The sequence below is a fragment of the Choristoneura fumiferana genome, chromosome Z (genome assembly GCF_025370935.1).
Source record: "Choristoneura fumiferana chromosome Z, NRCan_CFum_1, whole genome shotgun sequence".
Lineage (NCBI taxonomy): Eukaryota > Metazoa > Arthropoda > Insecta > Lepidoptera > Tortricidae > Choristoneura > Choristoneura fumiferana.
In genome coordinates, this window is record NC_133472.1 from 20,681,886 (window position 1) to 20,702,100 (window position 20,215).

The 20,215-nt window shown below is 36.3% G+C and overlaps 1 protein-coding gene across 4 annotated transcripts in view; it reads left to right on the forward strand.

The window, feature by feature from the left end:
• The window catches only part of LOC141431208 (FERM, ARHGEF and pleckstrin domain-containing protein 1-like), a 78,268-nt gene extending 63,129 nt beyond the window's left edge, over nucleotides 1-15,139 (forward strand). For 3 of the 4 annotated variants that reach the window (XM_074092279.1, XM_074092288.1, XM_074092297.1), the window contains 5 exons: nucleotides 385-528; nucleotides 6,794-6,891; nucleotides 8,763-8,905; nucleotides 10,493-10,609; nucleotides 12,762-15,139. In XM_074092279.1, the coding sequence (XP_073948380.1) occupies nucleotides 385-528; nucleotides 6,794-6,891; nucleotides 8,763-8,905; nucleotides 10,493-10,609; nucleotides 12,762-12,813 (554 nt within the window). In that variant the 3' untranslated portion in view covers nucleotides 12,814-15,139. Of the gene's footprint in view, nucleotides 1-384; nucleotides 529-6,793; nucleotides 6,892-8,762; nucleotides 8,906-10,492; nucleotides 10,610-12,761 lie in introns of those variants that run through there. The other variant, XM_074092305.1, reaches the window with a different exon arrangement.
• Nucleotides 15,140-20,215: the final 5,076 nt, after the last annotated feature.

Below are 20,215 nucleotides of genomic sequence, written 5' to 3' on the forward strand. Positions count from 1 at the left end.
ATACTACCTTAGGCTGCGCTCTTGGCAGTGCCGCCCTCCCCCTCCCGCAGCATGTGCCTGTGCCGCGTGTGCATGTGCGTGTGCATGTGGTCCTGCTGCTACGCCATGCGCAGCACCGTCAGTACGGGCACTGACTCATTTACCGACCTTGGGCTTCATGACAAGAAAATTAGTACGCGCAATGACTCATTTACCGACCACGGGATTCATGACAAGCACATTAAGGTCGAGGGTTTTATTTGGGGGTTGCAACCAAGGTAGCCTGCATGTTTCGACGCTGTTTACGAGCAAGTGTGATGAAAAGTACCTGACTTACTCAAAATTGTATACCGCCGAGCAATAATGCCGTTTTCTGTCACAATGTTGTTCTTATCATCATTCTAGGTGAAAGTATTAGTCTGACGCTCAGTGCCAGCAATGAATTCGAATATGAAAGCTGGTATCAAGCGCTAGAGTCAGCGATAGAGAACGCGCGTGATCAAACGAAAGACGTGGACACCGAACTTACACCAGCTGAACAGGATACAGGTAAAGATAGTAGAATAGTAACACAAAGGAGCAAAATAATTAAATGATTGCGATTTTATATAGTTCAGAGCTAGCTGGATGACTGGAATAATACATACGTACGCTATTTTTTACCCGACTGCAAGGAGTGGTATTGTTTTTCGCGCGTATCTTGTATGTAATATTCTTTATTACCGCATATCTCTCAAACCGCTCGACGGATTTTGACGATTAACGTATCATTAGAATCCTCCCGATAACTCAAGTTTCCTTAGATAGGTGACGTTAAAAAAAATTGAACATGGTGGCTGTGAGATGCAAATATTGGGGGTCAACAATTTTTTTTTTCAATACGACTAACTTAGATGAATGCGATTTTGCTCACTGATTTCTCATAGCAAAACCTGCCTGTTTGAGGTGCTGAGGTGAAAAAACTATTTCATGACCGTTATATAGTAAATAATATACGTTATAATGTTACTACAAAATATTAAAAACTGAAAAGAAGACTATTAGTGATAGAAAGCTGTAATTATGCATGGATATATAGCAATTATGTCAACAAAATGGTAAAATAAAATATACAATAAACATTTTTTCAGGGTTCCTCCCGTATGTAAAGTGGGGGTGATATTTTTTTCTCGTCTAACATTATAGTGTGGGGTATCGTTGGAGAGGTCTTTTAAAATCGTTACGGCGTTTAGTTGACGATTTTTCGATAAAGTGATTCGTTTTCAAAATATTCAATTTTAAAGAACATTTTTTTTTTATCCCATTTTCCCTCTGGAAAACAGCGGAAGTGATCGGCAACCACTAACCCGGTAAGCCTCGTGCCAACCTCTCTAGTTATAGGCTTATCAGCCTCCTAAGCTTTCTGGGGTAGCTCTATGAACGTGTATTACTTGTTTCATTGTGGCTCGAAAAGAGCCAAAGAAAAAAAAGAATGAGCACTCGCCGACGACGGGACCAGACAACCCAGACCCTAAACTACGAATAAACTAGAAACGATTGTACCGACTGTCGCCGATCATGCCCTCCACCGTCAGGGTGACGCTGTTAAATACAGTGGAAACACTAATAGCTGGGCGATATTCGAGCGTTTAAACCATCGCATTTTTCTGGGCGCTTTTCTATAACAAAATGTCCAAATATTTTGATATAGTTTTTTAGTTATCTGGTTGATATACGGAACTCTGACAAATAATTGAAAACGACGGAATGTCCCAATTTTGGACAACGTATAATAAATCGAAAACCGTTTGGAGAAATAGGCTTTGTGAAGCGTTTTCAGAAATCAGATTCCAAAAATATGATAAACTGAATTACTTAAACAAAATTTAAGTAATGACCTTCATTAGACCCCTGCATTGTCCCGTCAAAAAGGCTATAGACTGTATAATGATCTTTGGAGTGTAAATTAGTAAAATAAAACAACTTTTTAATAATAATGCAAAATTAAACACGCAGCGCGGACAAGGACTATGACAGGACTCTCGTTATTCTTTTGTTTTCTTTCCGCGCTGCTTGCTTTCCAATTTTATTAATGGCCAATTGCTAGACAGCGTTGGTATACAAACTCTTTATTAATCTGTCATCTCCCAGGATAACAGGATCAAAGGAATTTGGGCACAAATTTGTGCCTCTGGGAGAGGACAGGTTAAAACTGTACATGCGTCGTCTACAATCCGCCCCCTAGTGCTGTAGCCGTGGATGGACCACCCTAGCATGCAGCGAGTTGCGTACGGCGAATTTCGGTCGCCGTGAACTATTTGGAGCGGCGCTATAAGAAAATAATTATCTTCGCCGATTAGTAGCCGCGGCACTACACGCTCTTTGCACACGATATCTTTGACAGTTGACAACTGAGGATCAGAAATGTTGTTCACAAAAGATAAATTTTGCACAGGCAAACATAACTTGGACACTTTACGTAAACATAAATTACGATAGTTATGGTCTCGTCCCGGTATATCGGCGCACACCTTGGGCGCATCTGATTGACAGACCTCAAGGCCGAACGCATCAATGAACTTAATATTACTGGCACTTTCACACTTCATACCTAACTTATCGGCTGAGTCACTATCAATAATAGAGACAGACGCGGCGTCATCAAGTAGCGCGTACGTTTGCACCACACCTCTGGGTCCGCGGAGGGTCACAGCAACCACTTTTAACATAACATCGCCTTCCGGTGCCGACTTGACGTCCTCTGGCACGGCGACATGAGCTTCGGTAGCGTCAGCTGCGAAGGCGGCACGCGGCGGCCCGCACAGCTCGGGCGCGGGCTCCATAGTGGCAGACATCGAGTCGTCATACGAATACACAGGTTCACGTGACTGTCCAGAGGTTGTATTTTTTTAATGTAGAAGGCGATGATGAGGTTGGCGGCAATGTTCGAAGTCACAAACTGGAGCAGAGCATGTGCTGATGTCATGGTGCGTAATTAGACAACGCGAACATAATTTTTGAGCCTTTACGTACCTCCATCTGTCTCTACGCGCATGGCGCGTTTAAATGTTCGACAGTCTGGTAAAGCATGTTCGGCTTTTTTACACAAGTTTACATGTCATAACATCTGGTTCAGCGCTTACCGTAACAAGTATGGGTCGAGCAGGGTTTGGATAGCAGTCACTAGCTCGCTTGACAGGATTGTCTACGGGTAGCGACCTCTTGAATTCACGCGGTTGATAAAGCGTACCCGCAATTGAAACTTTTTCAGCCTCTGTCTTCAAAAATTCAGCCAGTAACACTAACTTTGGCTCCCCGACGCGCAGCCGATCGTACGCGAAGTCAGTCCACTTTCCTAGCAATGTACTGGGCAGCTTTGATGTTATAAAGGCGTGTGGTTACAAAATGAAAATATAATACAAAAGAAAAATATATACAATTATTTCAGTCAGCACCGCTCTTGTAAATAAATTTAAAAACCACTGGCCTGAGACTTGTAGGACAGGTAGGGAAACAGGGCAGGGTGTTAAGGTAGCCTCGGGGCGTCCAGTCGCGCCGGCGATCTGCTCCGAGGCAGCGGAGCGGAGGGAAGTGGAGATGTAGAAGATCAGCAGGACAAAGGAAGGGCTGGAATAAAACACCCTGCTTTACTGCTTGCTTGCAGCACCCATCCAAGTCTCGTTTTAGTGTCGGGCCAGAGAAAGAAAGCTAACGAGACTTGGATTAGGTTTTACAAAATATAAAAGAAACAAAATGTTAAAAAATAATATTCACAATACCTGCGTTAGAGGCAGCCCTTATTTCACAATTAGATCAGTGAGATATTTAGCTATCACCGAGTAAAATTATTATTTTATTTCTATCAAAGAAATCAAATTTCGGCTTACGCCTTGCCAAATAGTAGAGCCAATGACGGGGAAAAAACAAAAGAGTATCAATAATTTAGAATTTAGAATTTTGTTCTTCTGTAAGCGGCCAGTTGCGCACCGCGGAGGTTTGCCATGTTACAAAGCATATATTATTTACCTTCATGGCGAAGTTAATGAGGTCATATTGATAAAAAGCAGGCAAGGGAGGCAATTTGCGTAGTTTTGCTGTAAGGTTATAATAATAATCAATTCTAACTGACCGAATTTTAGCTCTAAAGCTTCCATGACGGCTGCGGGCGATGTATTGCCGATTTGGAAATCGGTGACAGCTTCCCTAGCATCGCCTCGTAGAGATCGTCGAAGCCGAGACAGGTTTTCATTTTCAGAGAAACTGCAGGTCAACGCAGACTCGTCATATGCGTTCTTGAAATGGAGCCACTCAACGCAGTCGCCTCTGAACAAAGGCAGGGCACGCGGTATGGCTAAGCGACTAAATAACCGTTCTTCACGATGAGATGATGATTGATCCATCTTGTCTTTGATTGCATGAGCCAACTGTAGTATGTCTGTGGCTTGTGCAGGCGCTGCATGGTCGGAAAAGTGCGCGACCGGCTCATGTTGCACAGGCAAGGGAGACATATTTGCACGTTGATTAAAGCGTTCGTGATTCTCGCTGTGGCTGTGACTCATAAAGTCGTCCTCCCTATCAGATTCAGCATCAAGGCGAGCCAAGTCAGCCGCGAGTCGTTTGTCAATGAGATTATTCTCGATGCGCGCCATTACCTCGGATGCCTTTTTTTATTATTATATAATTTTTTATATATATTTTTTTTTTATAATAAATAAACTCTCTAATATCTAATTCCTTCCGCCTTGCTACCGACGATGCTGATGTCTTTTTCGACTTACTTGAGCGAACATCGGAGGAAGGTGGCTGGACAAATGTAGAATCACAAGGAGGTTGCTGATGTGTATATGGAACATCGCCGAACCGAGCTGATTCTCCTGCAGCTAGCTCGCGGCAACGTTGCTGTGTCATAGGTGGTGGTGGCGTGTTGAACATTATTTCACTATACATATACACTGAATTTAAACTATGGAAAAAACTATGCACTGGTTTCAATTAATTTATTCGGTTCGATGTACGAAAATTGTAGACTGTATTGTCTTGTGATTGTATTGTATCTTTGGAGTGTAAATTAGTAAAATAAAACAACTTTTTGATAATAATGCAAAATTAAACACGCAGCGCGGGCAAGGACTATGAGAGGACTCTCGTTATTCTTTTGTTTTCTTTCCGCGCTGCTTGCTTTTCAATTTTATTAGTGGCCAATTGCTAGACAGCGGTGGTATACAAACTCTCGTCTACAAAGGCAGTTATACAGCAGGTCTACACTCTAAAAGGAAATTGACAGTTTGAAGTGTTGCTGTCCTGCTTATAATAGCGACGAGTGACAAAGATAGAACTTTAATCACATGATGCGCACCCGGCTTTAAACAGGTGTCATTTATCGTATAGTCCGAAATGTATACGAGTATTTCCAATGTATTTTTACAAATTAAAATATTAAATTTAATATAAAAGAATGTAAATATCAGATTTAAAAACAATATATCCTTTTAATATCACACCATTAAACAAACAGAAATAATCGAAGCTAAAAGAAGAGAAGTAAATAAAACTATTTGTCATGGTTAATTTAGGACCCTAAGCCGTGCTTGTATTTTTGTCACATTGTGTCAATGCCACAGATTATGTTAGGTACGTCCCTTGTACGACTTGAATTTTTGTAGGCAATGGAACGTGGCTGTCTCACTGTGACGTCATCCAGCGTATTTCGTAAAAAAAAATAAACATCCAAATTCAAAATCGATGAAAATGATATCTTAAAATATCCCATTCTTTCCAAAAATAAAATAAAAACTATAGGTTATTATTTTCCTAATATTCCCAATTCGTAAAGAATGTGATCAGAAAAATTTTGGCGGTTGGAACGCTCAAATAATACCCAACTCATAATTTGGGCCTCGTCCTATAGCTATGAGTATCAGAAACTCGTGCCGAACCGACGCATTTATTTCGTTAGTTGAATATCGAGTCGTTGATAATTTTATGACTCCGTCCTTTTAAAATGAACTAGTAAATTATTTGAAACTGAAAAGAAGTACCTAAATAAAAAAAATAATTAAAAAAAAACAAAAAACCCGCCTGCAAAATATACCTAACAGTTGTTAAGGTAAACTGAAAAATACAGGCGGAGGCATGAGATAATGCATGCTTCCGCCTGCATTTCATAACATTTCATTAAGTTTGAAGGACTACCATGAACATGTGTCAAGTAAACCGTTTGTGTTTGGTCTTGTTCGATTTTTTTCATTCAATTCTGTTAGCTTTTGATTATTTTAATTTTTTCGTCTTGTTTCGATCTTTTCAGTTTACTTTACCTTAACAACTGTTAGGTATATTATACAGGCGGGTTTTTGATTTTTTTAATTATTATTATTTCTTAATACCCCACGGGATCGGAAAAAATCCCAAAATTGCAACCACTGCTAGAATTAGAAACATGAAATTGGGGTCGTCTATTTTTTTTACAATGTATTTATAGTGTAGCGAAAATCATTTCGAGATAAATGCTTTTGAAATCATATATCCTGTAGATAATTAATTTTAATATATCCCGTGGAAAGTTTATATATTCCTGAGATAAAATATAATCTATCTTACTTGCTGGTAACAGGCAATGCTAGCATAGCGTTTCTATCAATTGGTGAAATATTTTATGAAATCGGTTGAATAGTTTTAAGATTATCCATTTTTTTTATGCCACCGCCGTGCAGGTTGAGTATAGCTGGGTCACACAAGGCTCTTCAGCTTTTGGATCGCTAATAACTACGTATTACGGTATTAGTGGAATTAAGTGTATGCTTCCAGTTATTGAGCGTTGTGCATTGTTACATTGCAGGGAGCGAGTGCGCGGGGTCGAGCGGCGGTGCGCTGGCGCACGTGTGCTGGCACCGCGGCACCTCGCTCGCGCGGGATCACCTGCACAGCGCCATGGGGGTACTGGCTTTACTAATGCTAAATCTGACCTAATACGTTTGTAACTATTCGGGTGCAATTTTAAATAGCGTTTCTTATGGTTCCATATTTCAACAGGGAAAAAAGAAAAACTCATAGGATCACTTCGTTGTCCATATCTGATGGTGTCCATCTGGCTATTCTGATAATTTATATGAAATTTCTAATTTCTCGCGACCTAAAAATGTTACATTCTAAAAGTGTATTTTCTTACAAAAACCATGGAAATCCAAAGCGGGGCACTGTCTATGATAAAAAAAGTATAAGATTTCGAAAGGAAAAAAATGTGAAATCTCTATATTGCAAAAGTAACCGTTTTAACCGACTTCAATAAAGGAGGAGGTTATCATTTCGGTTGTATTTTTTTTTCTTTGTTACCTCAGGCCCACACTTATGAACCGATTATAAAAAATTTTTTTCGTTCGTCCGGGCATGCTTTCAATTAGGTCCCATAAGCACCAAATCAGGATCTGATGATTGTATCCTAAGGAAATCGAGGGAACTCTTCAAATATTGTATGGACACATGGTAAATACGATATATTTAACTCGTACATTTGCTCTTGAAAATCATCATTTAGTGAAGTGGAGCTGATGATGAAGACCACATTTGACCAACGGAGCGACTACTCAATAACAAGTACTTCTCGGGTTGAATTTCAATTACTTTAACACAGTCGGTAAGCAATATATTCCCATCGTAATGCATATGGTGAAATGGAACGGGTGATGAAGCACCAGGACTCCTCAATAATTAACGTCTCTGCATCAGATAAAGAAATTTTTCGTAAAAGTTGATGAGCAGTTGACATTAAACTATTGTATCTTAGATCTTTTAAGTACACTAAAAAGCGTGAAAAAAAATATAACGAAGAATTGAACCGACTATAAAAAACCCTGAAAATATTTTTCTACCAGTCTGAAGTCGGTGCCTCAGCACGAGCCAGCAGGAGTGATTGAATTATAAATAGTACGGAGTTGAGGTAGACGACTATAGGTCCACTCCTGTTGGCTCGTGCTGAGGCACCGACTTCAGACTGGTAGAAAATTATTTTCATGGTCTTTTTGTAGTCTGTTAAATTTTTTGTTATATATTTTTTTTGTTTTATAGAAGTAGGTAGGATCATGAAGTAACCACAAATAAATTATTGCTGAATTTTAAATTTGTACTGCACAGCACAATTAATGCGCGAGGGAGAGGGAGGGAGTGTGAACAGCGTAGAAAACGACCACCTAAGCTACTGCCGTAATTTTTGTAACTCTCTCAAGTTTTTCTTCAGTTTTCTATAACCTTTTTAAATAGCGCTAATGATAAAAATATATTGAAATTAACTTTTCATCACTTTATTGCTTTACCTCCTGCCTACCAGAGGTACTTTTGTTGATATGTGAACAGTAATGTAAGGTCCTTTAGCAGCTAAATAGCAAAATTTCATAAACTATTGGTCGAATTAGTAAATGTTGTACCATTTTAAAAATTACAGTCAATTGGTTTAACTTTAATGCATATATATGCTGGCACCTCAATGCTTTTTTTTACCGCGATAAACCTAATTCAAGAGCTGCGACTGGAAAAATCGTACTAACAAGCTGATGTTATGCCTTTTTCAGCTAATCAAGATTAAACATAAGCTTTTGTCAAAAACTAGATTTTGAAAAAGTTTTCCGTTTGAGGATGTGGAATAATAAAACGTAATCTCAAAAACTAAACCATTTTTACCTAGCTTAAAGTTAGTTATGTCTAGAGGTAATAAGCTGCCCTCTCAGCCACCTACGGATTATCGTCGGTGTCTGGGACAGTTTAGATCCAGAAAATACATACAGACATAGGAAAAACTACTCTATGTTGTACAGAGCCAAGCCTCGGGGTACCTGCTGCGTAAGTTCAAGAACTCTCACGGCTGGCAGAAGCTATGGGTGGTGTTCGCCGCGGCCACGTTGTTCTTCTACAAGAGCTGGCACGACGAGGCGCCGCTAGCATCCTTGCCGCTGCTCGGGTAGGTATACTACATTTACCAATACTCACCTCTACCCCTAACCTACCTGTGTACCTATGTATATATACCTAACTGTTGCATGTTTTTTTTATATTACAACGAAAATTTACCAGGACGATGGACCAAGTTAACGGTAGGTAAATGCAGTAAAGTTAGCCATGGGCTATGCGCGATCGTGTGATATTTCGCACTTCACTACTGACATGCCATGCTTAAGGTGCGATGCGATTTACTAAACGAATTAACAACGCAAAGTTTTATTTTATATGTTATTTTAAAGTTTTACCAAATTATCGCCAACATTTGAGATATTGAGATTGCCATACTTACAATAAAGAGTCTTTGTATTGTATTGTATGCCTAAGCTAATATTAGTTAAAATTGTTGCGCCTTGACACTAAACTGTGTATCAATTGTCAATATCCAACAGCGGTGTCCAAGAGGTTGGGGAATTTTCGGAAAGGATAATTATAACACGGAATGATGAACCTGCTACTATTTTATTTTAAATACAAATAAGATTGAAAAATGTATAGCTTATATCATTAAACGAGCAATTCTTGTATATTTATGTATTTCGAGGATCTCGGGAACGGCTGTAACGATTTCGATGAAATTTGTTATGTGGAAGTTTTCGGAGACGGACAATCGATCTAGCTTGGTCTTATAATTAATTGTGTCTCATCAAAGTGTTGGTAAGTAGGTAATGCCAAAAAGCTTTAAGTTTGAACATATCAATGTTTTTTATATTATTGTGTGTATATATATATATGTGCATATAATGTCCATGCAAGCATAAATCATCGACATAAAGGTAAGACTGTATGATTCTCACATAAAAACTGCCACGTACAATTGTTGTTCATGACGCATGGTGGTGGACTTTACGTTAGTTTTTTGACGCCTATGACAGCGAATGTGTCAAAGTCAAGTCAGGTACCCTTATGTAGGTACATAGATGTCGATGGTACAGCTATTTCTCACAGACATAATCATTTACATATAGTAGAAGATCCGAACTTGAAAAGATCTTCACCGGTCTGATAATAGAATGAAATTTATTTTTATAATAAATTTAGTATTTTAGAAAACGTATTAGAAATGATTTTGCTAAAAAATCCTGGACAGGCAGTTTTTTTTATATTATTTTTAATGATTTTTAATTAAATGCAGACAACCCTATATCAACGTATTCACAATAAAACAGCGCTTACATTGATATACAATTTGTTCTATTATCTAATCAAATTAATTAACTGGCATCGACATAATAACTGGTTAAGTTTATACCTGGCAACCCAGTAGTTCGTCCAGGTAAACAATAGCAAACCCAACGTCTACATATTCTATATGTATTATACTTTTAAGTTAATGTAAAATTGTCTTATAATCTCGATGATGCAACAAAAATTTATTAAAAATCTTTTTTTTTATTAATTAAAAATAGTCTGTACAGGATTTTTTTAGCAAATCAATTTCTAATATATTTTCTAAAATACTAAATTTATTATAAAATACATTTCATTCTATTATCATACCGGTGAAGATCTTTTCAAGTTCGGATCTTAGACTAATATTGTTTTCCAGGTACACTGTTGGCGCTCCATCAGAAAGTGATGGCATTTATAAAGACTACGTTTTTAAATTGCAATTTAAAAATCATGTTTACTTCTTCCGAGCTGATAGCCAGTTTACGTACAACAGGTATAGTAACAATTTTATTCTCTACTTTGTAGAATCGGACTGAGAGAACAAAGTCGATTTTAAAGAGTATTGTCTCATTCTGGTGGTTTACCGTTGTATCTGCACAGTATAGCAAAACGTTGAAAAAGTTTTTATTGATGTCTCTCTTAAAATGTGTCACGTTAATGTTACTCATCATGTTTGTGAATGTTACAAATATGACCTTAAGCAATGACTGAAGTTACATTAGAAATGGTTTTTTTTCGGTTTGGCCAAGTAGTTTCTATGTAGCCGTCTGTCGAAGTTATCGGAAATCGAGAAAAACACTGTATACAGAGTTATTGATAAGTCGTCCAATTCCCGTTAAGGGGTTATAGGGGAGGTCATTTGCAATCATTTTTGTCCCATAAAGCCCTATGCAAAAGTGAACCTTTTCTGAGATAATCGCAATTTAAGTTTAATGAAAAAAAAAAGATATGCATCTTCAAAAATTCAGTAAAAAAAACACTATTAATCAACTTTTTTTATTTTCTTATCTACATGGTTAAAATTGCTGTACTTTTGCAATATTAAAAGTAGAATTATCTGTACACATTTAAGAATGCGACACCAAAACGTAAAAAAAAGCATAGTTATTTTTCAGTTTGTTCAGCATAAATGACACAAAAACAGAAAATTTTGCACATAAAACATCCATGTCTATAGATCTAGCTTTCTAACGACATATTATTGTAAGTGGTTGCTAGAAAAAAGTAATCACAAAGGATAAATGTGCTGCACTAGATAAGCTTTTCTAACGACATATTATTGTAATAAAAAAGAACAAAGAAAAATGATGCATTTGGGCAAAGCACGTAAGCAACATAAATTTTTAGCACAAATTTCGGTGTTACAGTCAGTCAGCCAGTGAAATTCGGTAGAATTAACAAATTAATTGTTTGTTTAAACTTTGTTAAGTTCTTGGTAAAGTTAGTGTTTAAAATAGTTATAGTTGATAGATGTTTATTTTAGAGACTGGCTGACTACGAAATTGTAAGCACTTACCTGTGCTTACAAATTTCGTAGTCAGCCAGTGCAGCAAATAAAGAACATTTATGAATGGGTACCTATTAAATGTAAATAAAATAATATCTTCGTAGAATTAACAAATTAATTGTTTGTTTAAACTTTGTTATTTTTACATTATTTTTTCTTGTAAAGTTGTGTTTAAAATAGTTATAGTTGATAGATTTAATAAGTTAATTTTAGATTACGTTCGGACGTGATTTTATTCCTGTGTCTTTTGTGATTACTTTTTTCTAGCTAGCATTTACAATAATTATAGCTTAATATTTCGTTAGAAACCTATATAGACATGGATGTTTGATGTGTAATATGCACGCCAAATATATTAGCAAAATTTTCTGTTTTTGTGTCATTTATGTTGAACAAACTGAAAAAAAACCATGTTTTTTTTAACTTTTTGGTCTCGCATTCTTAAACGTGTACAGATAATTCTACTTTTAATATTGCTTAAGTATAGCAATTTTACCATGTAAATAAGAAAAAAAAAATGCTAATTTTTTTAAAATAAATTTTGACTTTTATTTAAAAAAAAACTTAAATTGCGATTATCTCACAAATTGTTCACTTTTGCATAGGGCGGCTTTATGGGATAAAAATGATTGCCAATGACCTCCACCTCCTTAACGGGAATCGGACGACTTACCAATAACCCTGTATAGAATTCGCTTACATGTACATGATATTGATTATGTATGAGATTTATCAGTAATCCGGGCAGAGACTCCAAAGTGTAGTGTTAGTATAAACAATGTTTTTATTCATCATCCCAGCCTATATACGTCCCACTGCTGGGCATAGGCCTCCTCTCAGAACAAGAGGGCTTGGGCCATAGTTCCCACGCGGGCCCAGTGCGGATTGGGAACTTCACACGCACCATTGAATCGCTTCGCAGGTTTGTGCAGGTTTCCTCACGATGTTTTTCCTTCACCGCAAAGCTCGTGGTAAATTTCAAATGTAATTCCGCACATGAATTTCGAAAAACTCAGAGGTGCGAGCCGGGGTTTGAAACCACGACCCTCTGCTTGAGACGCGATAGGTCAAATCACTAAGCCACCACGGCTTGTTTTTATTATGTTGTGTATCATATATCATAATCATTTTTTTACAGTTGGAACAATGTTCTGAAAACAGCGATGGTGCATTCCGGTAAAGAAAATTAACTGAACATAATATTATAGTATGCGAGCAACCAAACTAATGAATTAATTTAAGATGGTGCCATAAATATTAAAAATAAGGCAATCAATGGATAAACTCCACTCAAAATTTAAATATTTTTCTCCTTTTTTAATTGTTAATCCATAATGTATATTTATTTTAATTGATGATTATAAAGATCTGAATTCGTGTGCGTCAGAAGTCCGGGTGGAGTTTATGAATTTCACGGAACTGTATACGTACAGTCGCCACCAGATATTTCGGAGCGGCCGAGGTGGTCAAAAATAACGGAACATGCACTCTATTCTCAAGGCATTAGAGTTCATGTCCCGATATTTTTAATAGATAATAATATTTATGTTAATACGTTCTTCCAGTTTACTGGAATCGCATCCACCTAAAATATTAGATATTATATCTTGCGTTTTATTTCTTATTCCATTCAGTCTTGAAGTTTAAATGTGGGACCAGATTGAATATATTAGTTAAAAAACAAAACCCGTCTATATGAAATGGACCACTCGAATGTATATACCTAATAAACTAATGTACCTACATGAGTTTGTTCAATTCATCAATTCTGTTTAATTGAAGTTCGTAATATCCATGCTCGATTGAAACGCATATTGTATACGTAATTTATGCATTTGGTCACGACCAGATAACTTAATTAAACTGATCTGAATGGTGACCGAAATCCAGAGCGCCATTTGATGACCGTCGACGGTCTAGGGGCCGCTAGTAATTGAGAACATTCCTTTTTTTAAGTCTTAATTATTAATTTAGTACATTTTTCACATTTTATAATACAGTGAAGAAAAAAAATCCTGTGGTTTCCGTAATTGTAAGTACCTACCTATAATAACTTAATTGATTTTAAATTAAGTCAAATGAGATGTTGTCGACGATGTACTATACAGGATGGGCATTAAACATAATTGAAACGAATGAAACGCTACGCGTAGCTTGTGGTTAAAATTTTGTGACAAATGTATTATGTTCCACTAAGCCAAAGCCTTTTCTTTTTAAATTATATGCCGCTCCATACGAGTATTAAAGTTCTGTGTAAATGTCGTACCTACTTGCATTACATCTCAACCAGTGAGACCTTGAAATGAGAATATAGCGTGTCTTTTTTAATTTAAAAAAATCTTTTTCTATCAAAATTATAAAGTTTATTATTAATTTATATCAAATTTATAAATCCACTGGCTCACGACAAACGATTAAGGGTTATCAATGAGGGCTATCGTTTTTTTGTCTCACTAAATGGCGCACTGTTGCGTGAGGTTTTTAAGTATGGCTATCAAAGTCTGTTATTACGGGCGTGAATACAAAGTTTAGATTAAAATCATATTTAATACACCTTAAAACCGTACCATAAAAATATCGAGCATGCCACAGTGTTGCATAGTCCCCGTTTTGTTCGGAAAAAAAGGGAGGACAAAGGTTTCCGAAAGACAAAACTGTCTCAAAACACAGACAATTTATTACCCCGGAACGCATATTTGCCATAATTAATTTCAGATATTGCAAAATTATTCTAATTATAAATAAACCCGCGTAGCTCACCCAAAAACTATGAGGTTTGACATTTCGGAGACCTCACGCTACACTAGCGCCTCTAGTGACGAATTCATACGCGATAGCCCTCATTGCGAGGAAGATACGTGATATGTTGCAATATTACATAAAATAAGACTCGTGTCAGTGGTATTGTAGTTGTTTTCTTTTAATAGTCTTATTCTTGTGGTGTCTGCGTTTACAGTAACATTTAAAGCCTGACTAGAAATTAATGTAATTGCCTACCTTTGTCTCCCATTGGGTTAGGTTAGGGTTTGAGTGCATGTAAGTTTCGTACATGTGATACATCTAGTGTAAATGAAAAACTGACGTAAATATTATTTTTCCCAATATGGCCCGATTGACTATCACTTACGGTTCGGCTTCATTTATAATACTGTATGCTAGAAAATCAGATGCGGATATTGTGAGAATCGATTATTTGCATCGTTGTTAGTTTAATTAAAAAAAAAATACAGTAAATGTTAATGCAAGGTGATTATTTTTGGACGGAATGGTATTTTTGTATGAAAAAAAAAATACCACCCAATACTTAAATAATTTATGTGTATATTGATTCTTAGGTTATTCATTACATACCCTCAAAATATCCGCACCTAATTTTCTAGCAACTTATATATTTATACTTGTAATAAAAAATGTCCTAAAATGAAGTAGGTAAAGAAGCATCATGTAAGATAAAATTCAATACTGATGTAAATATAATGAAGCTAAAAAAGAACTAAAATTAAAAAATTAAAACTACTTCCGATTATGTTTTACTCCTCGTAACCACATAAACTTTGCTAACACTATTACTTATATGCATTAACCTTTAATATGCGACTAGTTAAATAAACCTGCTTTTAATCTGTTTGCAAACGATACCAGTTTTACAGATCAAAATAAAAATAGAAAAAGATAGCCTTGAGGTGTATATTTTGCTCAGGTCTCTAAGCATGCGAAAGGTTAATGCCATTAGAATTACGTTTAACAAACATTGACTATGCATATTATATACATATACTTAATCTACTCTTATTAAAGCTATTAATAAATAAAGCATTTATTGAACAAATTATGAATACTAGGTAAATACAAATTGGTATTCAAGAAAATTAAAAATATACAATACAGTAGGACCAGCGAGTCTTGGCAGTAGCAATGTAAACAAAAACTTATTCTAGCAACCCTAAAAATCAGTCCAGCAAAGAGCAATTAAAATCAAAATTAAATCGTAACTTAGATAGGTAAAGCTAGGACATTTACATTCGCACGAATACGTGACCAATATTGAAAACGTTTTCAAGAAAAGGATAGTAGTACATCACTGCAGATGTACATAAACCGTGTATTTGTTTTTTTTTTCCGCCAAAATACACTTTATTTTACTTTTTTGCAAGCTGTTCGGGTTAATGTTTATGCCACCAAATCTTGAGATGATTTTATTTATTAATGAAAAAGTGACTATACCTTATTAATTAGATATTTTAATAAATTATTAACAATAAATGTCAGCCCTTGTTTATTATATTGAATACCTGATTTAATCTAGTTAAATAATAGATTAAAAAGTAAATACACATTTACGAAATATGTTTTTCTTCTTGGCAGTATGCCATAGGTATTCTATTAAAGAAATAAAACTCACTGAAACAAAAGACAATCTTTTGCTGGTCATGGCCTGCAATGTTATATGAAATTCTATTACAATCCTCTAATTTGAAATGAGAACGAATCAAGTGCAATACACAGACGTACTTACTTGGCGTTCTATTCTCACGAAGATAAGGACGACATTTCCTTGGATGTTTGAGAAAAATAACAAAATATGTACTTGACTTGTACCATTCCTTAATAGTATCTTTCCGTGATAATGGAAGTGATTTTGAGGCTTTGAATTTCTTGAGACAGGTGTTGACTGGCTCAGATCATTCTAGAATTAGAATTGTTTTTTTAAGCATAAAATCGATGCTGCCTCTTTTCAATAACTTTCATTTTATTTTGAACAATGTACGAACTAATGTAAGTATTTTTTTAAGACCGTTTATACCTGCTTGCATTTTTGTTATTTTTTTTCGATTATTTCATAAAAAAATAATAAAAATTAAAAATGTGGTCTGGCAGAACTTATTATATTTAATGTGTCTACTCCAATAATTATGCGTACCGTTAATAAACATATGTTCGTTTTTAGGGTTTCGTACCCAAAGGTTGCCAACGGAACCCTATTACTGAGACTCCGCTGTCTGTCTGTCTGTCTGTCCGTCTGTCACAGGGCTCTATCTCTTGAGCCGTACTTAAAATTTTCACAGATTATGTATTACAGTGGCCGCTACAACAACAAATACTAAAAAATAAAATAAAGTTACAAATTAATGGGGGTTGTCATACAAGAAACGTGTTTCATTGAGCGGTTTTTGGTTGCTACGCTGCCAAGATGACGGCCATCAGTTGCTAGGGGCAACACCCGTGACCCTAATGTTGTTAAATGTTTGACTACTTATTAATTTGAGATTTTATTAGTGCTATTTTATAAAACCTTCGATAATTATAACAATTGTCTCTAAGACCGTGGTTTATTTTTTTGTGCAGCATTAATACTAAATAACAGTTTATGATAAACAAACCTCCGACACACACTACACACGCTTCACAAAAGCCAATTTCAAAATCAATTGTAAAGTAAGTTATTTGATTTGTACTGCAGACTTGTTTTCGATGTATTATAAAAGGCGTTGCAATCAGTATAGCGGGGATTATTATTGTTGTAACTTTCAAAGTGAAGACATCTAAATAAAACTCCTATTGTTAGACACAGTGTTTGACTTGCCATCATGGATCACCCTCCAACATCAGAAGTGAGGGGAACTGATGCCCATGAACATGACGACAGTTACGAACCGTCATACTCGCCGGTTATCCAACAACCAACAGTCGGTTATTCTGCAAGTGGTAGTGAAATTGCTTTACTTCGTCGCCAAGTGGAACTATTAGAAAGAATGGTATTTTCAAGCAAGCCTCAACCACGATCCACAAATTTTCATCGTAAGCTGACGGACATCTATCTACCCGAGTAGGTATGATCCCGATATTAACCAGCTGACAATTCAGGAATGGTGTAAACAGGTAGACTCTCTTATTTTATTACGAGGCTGCTCTCAAGAAATTGCCATGATGAAAGCCTTATCCTGCTTACGAGGACGAGCCAAAAAATGGGCAGATTCAAATGCACATGCATTAGCAGATTGGACTGCTATCAAAATACACCTTCTTAGCCAATTCAGCGCAGAAACAAGATACATCACTTTTGTCAACCGTTTTCCGTGTATAAATCCGATGACAATTATTATGACGTAGAGCTGATCTGATGATGAAGTTAGATGTTGGCCATATGAACTCTGTAATAAAACGACACTACCGCATCGGTTTTAGTCTCATTTGATTCGTCTTGACGACTACCTACTTTGGTAACCAGGGTCAAAAAGTACCGCCAGCAAAAAAGCTTGTATTAGATTTTTTTACAAAAACATATTACTGAACTAATTTGTTTTTAAAACATTGTACGGAGGTGCGGAACCCTTCATGCGCGAGTCGCTCGCACTCGCACTTGACCGATTTTTTAAAGAATATAAAAGTATCGCGAATAATTATTGCAGTAGACACATTAACTTACATATTAAGAACAGTTCTATCAGACCCCATTTATAATTTTCATTAAATTTTAATGGAATAATCGAAAAAAATTAACATAAATGCAACGTTGCGAGCTCAGCAGGTATAAACGCTCTTAACTCATGAGTTGCCAATTTTTTTAATTTTTTGCCTTTTCATGCTGCTATGATTCGCTGATCCTACTTTTGGCGGTATTGTCTATCCAAAAGTGTCACACTTTTGTAGAAAAAATGATTCAAGTATGTAGTTTTAAACTTATACTTTGTTTTTTTTTATTATTTGGATAAAGCGAAAACCGCTAATTAGAAATTACAACCAACTGTGCCGTCTTGACAGAGAAACAGAGGGTTACTACGAAATTCGGAAATCGAAGTTCGCATCGTACCTCTCGTATTCAATAATATTAGCGTCAGCGGGAGGGGAAGACACGAAGTTTGAATTTTACACTTCGTAGTACCTAGGGCCTGTGCGGGGCAGAGCGGCGTCCTCTCCCTGAAAATCAGCAGATGCCAGTACGAGTATCAGCCGCTTTCCAGTGTACTTACTGTGCTGTGCGGTATGTTCTCTGGAAAATTGTTTAGACAAAAAAAAACTATATTTCTACGTAGATAAATAGATAATTCAGGCGTACATTGACGGTAGTCTGGCTAGTATAACTTGTCAAGGGCAATGTAAAGCAAAGTAAGGTTTTTATTCTGGTAACCCCTAAAAATCACCCAGGCAAGCAGCAATGTAAATCAAAATAAATTGTGGAGCAACATTTTAATGTTCTAATGAATTTTCATACTTTGTTTGTACCTAAATAAGTGTGTTGTTGATAGGAAGCAGTTCAAAAACGTAAAGAAATTGAGGAAAATAAATTATTTCATCCCTAAAAGCTACGTACATATTGGTAAAATACGTTTCTCTATAAAATAGGTCAAAATTGTTTAGGTATAAAAAAATCGGTCAAGTGCGAGTGCGAGCGACTCGCGCATGAAGGGTTCCGCACCTCCGTACAATTTTTAAAAACAAATAGTTCAGTAATATTTTTTTGTAAAAAATTCTAATACTTGCAAACTTTTTTGCTGGCGGTACTTTTTGCCCCTGGTTACTAAAGTAGGTAGTCGTCAAGACAAATCAAATGAGACCAAAACCGATGCGGTCGTGTCATTTTATTACAGAGTTCCTATGGCCAACATCTAACTTTATCATCAGATGAGCTCTACGTCATAATAATATTGCATTGTTATCGGCACTGATGTATTAAACTGTAGATCCACAGTCGCGCGTCCGAATATGTCCGAGCCAAATGAGCGCCACTTTGGTAAATGTGGCCTTCTTTTTTCTCAGTACGTTGTTGTCAGTGCAAGCGTAACGATGCCCACGTGCGTCTTTAAAAAGTGCAAAAATCACTCGCGAAAACGGAACAAATCTGATGGAATATCATACTTTCAGCGAGTATTTGTTGTTTTTTCTATTAAATTCTAATAATCAGAGAGAAATATTGATTTAAATTAATTTTAAAGCCATTTCTAAATTGCTAATTATCTTTTAGATAAACGTTGCCAGAATTCCACAACATTGACAAATGCCTTGTCTTTGTCTCACGCACAGGAAAGCATATCAGTAAAACGAAACAGATAAACAACAGAACATGGAACAAAAGTGTAGTGGAGTTGCCGTCACTCTATTTTATTTACCGAGTCGCCTAGCAACGGGTAGCTATGTCGTTTGAATATTTACCTTGAAGTTTGCGATTTTAATTATGTTTTATAAAAGCTTCGATAATATAATGTACTGACTGTCTGACTGTGTGGTTAATTCGTTGTTGTGCAAAATTAATAAAGCAATTTATGAACCACAAACCTCAATGAAGCCAACTTTGATAAAGCGCTCGCCAAATCTACACCGTATTAATCACTATGTTTACCTATTGTTTTTTACACTAAAAAAAATCTTACTAAGTATTTTACACTGTTTACAAAGTTTATAATACAGTTTACAATTTATTCACACTAGTCGAGCTTCTTATTATTTAATTACACAACATACGAAGTCCGCCGAATTTCCCGCGAATGAACTGTGCTGACAGACAGCCTGCAATTTTTTTTTGAGCTGCGCGCGGCGTGCGCTGGCAATGGTTTTAGAAGCAAACAGCCAGAACCAAGGAGGATGAGAATTCAA